The sequence below is a fragment of the Contarinia nasturtii genome, unplaced genomic scaffold, assembly GCF_009176525.2.
Source record: "Contarinia nasturtii isolate CC-2019 unplaced genomic scaffold, AAFC_CNas_1.1 Cnas_scaffold_1232, whole genome shotgun sequence".
Taxonomy (NCBI): domain Eukaryota; kingdom Metazoa; phylum Arthropoda; class Insecta; order Diptera; family Cecidomyiidae; genus Contarinia; species Contarinia nasturtii.
This window is the reverse complement of record NW_022198573.1, coordinates 1-3185: the sequence shown is the minus strand read 5'-3', so window position 1 is coordinate 3185 and position 3185 is coordinate 1. Positions and strand designations below refer to the sequence as shown.

The 3185-nt window shown below is 39.3% G+C and overlaps 1 protein-coding gene across 1 annotated transcript; it reads right to left on the bottom strand.

The window, feature by feature from the left end:
- Positions 1–9: 9 nt before the first annotated feature.
- Positions 10–3103, bottom strand: LOC116344942 (protein O-mannosyl-transferase TMTC4-like). The gene is made up of 10 exons (XM_031773800.1): positions 2587–3103; positions 2278–2486; positions 1997–2193; positions 1739–1773; positions 1625–1650; positions 1027–1205; positions 481–963; positions 260–401; positions 124–181; positions 10–59 (listed from the first exon to the last, which is right to left on the bottom strand). Exons 1-10 carry the CDS (start codon positions 2873–2875, stop codon positions 10–12), a joined length of 1668 nt encoding a protein of 555 aa, XP_031629660.1. The 5' UTR covers positions 2876–3103.
- Positions 3104–3185: the final 82 nt, after the last annotated feature.

Here is a 3185-nt window from a genome sequence, read left to right as displayed (position 1 = left end):
TTAGTATGTTCATTGATTTATAGAAATCCAAAGCGTCAATTGTTTTCTCGACCATTTCCCTGGGACCATAATCAAAATAAAATATAATCAGATTATAATGCGCCAGATCTGATGTTGGATTACATTCTATGCTTTTTCGGAAGTAGGCTTCACCCTCTGCGAATCTTCCCATTCGTAAATACTGCAGATGGAATTAAAAAAAAAAAAAAACAGGAAATTAGCTCGGAATTAGTTTTTGTGGTATCATATTGCATCTTACCAAAGTGCCCAAGTTGTACATAATTACTTCGTTGTTCGGATGCAAACTGGCTGCTTTGTGATAGGCTGCCTCCGCTTTCTCAAAATCTTGCGTCAATCCATAAGCTATGGCCAAATTCATCCAAGCACGTGCATAAGCCGGACTGGTAGTGAAAAAGATGTTTGAAGCAAATATTAAAAATGGATCGGAGAGCAAATCAAATTGCATAAAACTAAACTCACTCCAATTCGATTGTTCTTCGGAGAGTTGTGATGGCTTGATCATAATCGCCAAGAGCTCGATACGCATTGCCCATTGCCATCATTGCAAAAATATTAGCTGGATCTTTTTGGTGTGCAACCATACTAAATTCAAGCGCAGCGGGAAAATCTTGACTCAGATGGCTTATTTGAGCAAGATTAAAGTAAATCTTTGAATTATTCGGACAAATTCGCAGCGCTGATGTGAATAACGTTTTACTGTCTTGCCAATCCCAAGATCTTTCAATGGTTCGACCAGCAAAAATCAGCAATAGGACAAATATAGCCATTCTAATCGCTTTCGGATAAAGCTCGTGCCCCCGACTGTATGCAATTGCAATACAGATACAGTACCCTATTGAAGGAATGTACAAAATTCGATCAGCCAACACAAAGCCGACGGTAATGATATGTGAGGATGGTAAATATGAGATGATCGCCCATGCAACTGCTATCTGCACTTCTCTGTATAAACAGTTATGAAAATGAATGATAATCTTAGCGAATGACATCCATGCTAGATCTTACTTTACACCACTTTGATAGAGACCACCGCAAACATAGAATGCCAAAAACGTTGGTATTAATCGATAATCCGTCCATGATTCAATTAGATCGAGTGAGCCGTATGACCAATCGCAGCATAGCCACGATGGAAAAATCAGAAGCCATCCATTTAGCGCAGCAACGTAAAGTGACGACATAAACTACAGACAAAGAATGACAGTGTGTCCGCCCGTCAGGTCCGAAAGCCTTAGCAAATTCCCGGACGTCCGGTCCGATGTTCGTACAGTTTACATTGGATTTCGGACGTCCAGTCCGACTGTCCGAAAATGAGAACGGACTTTCGGATTTTTGCTCGGATTGTGATGGAACACATTTTCGATAAACGTCCGAATGTCCGTTCCCATTTTCGGACAGTCGGACCGGACGTCCGAAGGCCTTAGCAAATTCCCGGACGTCGGATCGGACGTCCGGGAATTTGCTAAGGCTTTCGGACCGGACAAAATTGGACAAATTTCTGTCCGTCTGTGTCCGGTTGACACCTTTAAATGACACTCAATTAATTCAACGACAAAGAAGTTCAGACTTCCAGTTAGGACGATTTTACTGCACTTTGACTTACTCTAACAAATAGATCCGGATGAGCAGCTGTTTAATTGCAAATTGGACAAAACATAAATAAATTATTCATTGCTGTTATAGGTTATTTAAGCGATTCCGCCAAACACAAACTTACCCAGTGGATTTTCACGAGGTGAAAAATTCGGCAAACTGAAAATTCCGTTTATTTTTAGTTGAATGTCGACAAGATGGTCTTCGATTAAAAAAATTGTAGAAAAAACTAGGGGGAGACACGGACTTTGGTATTGCTAATTTTTCATTTGAAGGACCTAATAAGTCCTAATTTTTCTTGGTTTTCTTAGTTTTTTAGTCTGTGTCCACACCCTAGAGAAAAAAGCAATGAATTTGGATGATAGAATGTTATTGAACCAACCTGAATAGTCCTGAATATCCACGAATTAGCATCAATGCGATTGTCATCACAATCAATATCAAAAAACGCGTTTGAAGCTTCGGATTTCTCTCCACCCACAATCGCCAATTGTACCAATTTCTCGCAACGTAACGTTGATTGCGCACACATTCTGGCGGTTTTGTGTTGTTCAAGACGTCGTACACAGCACAAAATGGCTGAAATTTTTTTTTTGAATCTTATTAGGAATAAATTGCTTGTAAATGTTTTGCATGAATCAAATGTGATTTAGAAAATCATACCAAAACTGTTATTCCAAGCTCTTTACTGAACAAAGCACAGGTAAATAAAGAAATGTATTTCACCGCGTGAATTGCGCCCGAATTTTTGTTTGCTGCAGCGGCTCCCGGTGCCAAGTTTCTTGGATGTTTTTTCTTTTTTTTCTGACCTGCACCATTTTTCTTTTCCTTTTCGTCGTATTCAACTCCATGTTCATCGTCTTCTGCCTCAGCTGAAGTAGAAATGGAGTCAATTTATTTTCAAATTGGGTTTTAGATCAAGAGCGACGACGAAATAGCGAATAAGATATATTCATACAGTTAGGTACCAACCTTCAAGTATATACAAATATTGAAGTACGGCCAGCAGATAAAAAAACGTGCATAAGATATCCGCACGACCAACCACGGAGAAAATAACTTCGACATGAATGGGATGAGCGGCGAAAAGTAGCGACGCATACACTGGCAACCAATAGCCTCTTACACCCTTTTCGAACATTTTCTTCAGTGTAAAATACAGCGTAATACTTGTACACCCGTGCAACACTGCGTTCACAATTTTCATTCGGGTCGCCAACATAAAAGATTTGCACCATTGCCGAAATTCATACGCATACATTAGACTAGATTAGTTACCAACGGCCGAAATGATTTGTGACTATTCGGATGATTAATATCCTGACCCCAAAAATCATGACTGAAAACTGATTGAATTGTTTCAAATGCCGATCGAGAGATGTTTGTTACGTCGGCATTTTGTTCAACGGCCACTTCATCATCGTATACAAATTCATGTTTGTAAACCAAATTCGGCGTAAAACATATTAAGCACGTCACGATAATCAGAAACACCTACGAATGTATCGAAAATTTAAAATATAACGATTTAGTTGACAAATACATATTCAAGAGAACAATCGACCTGAGGG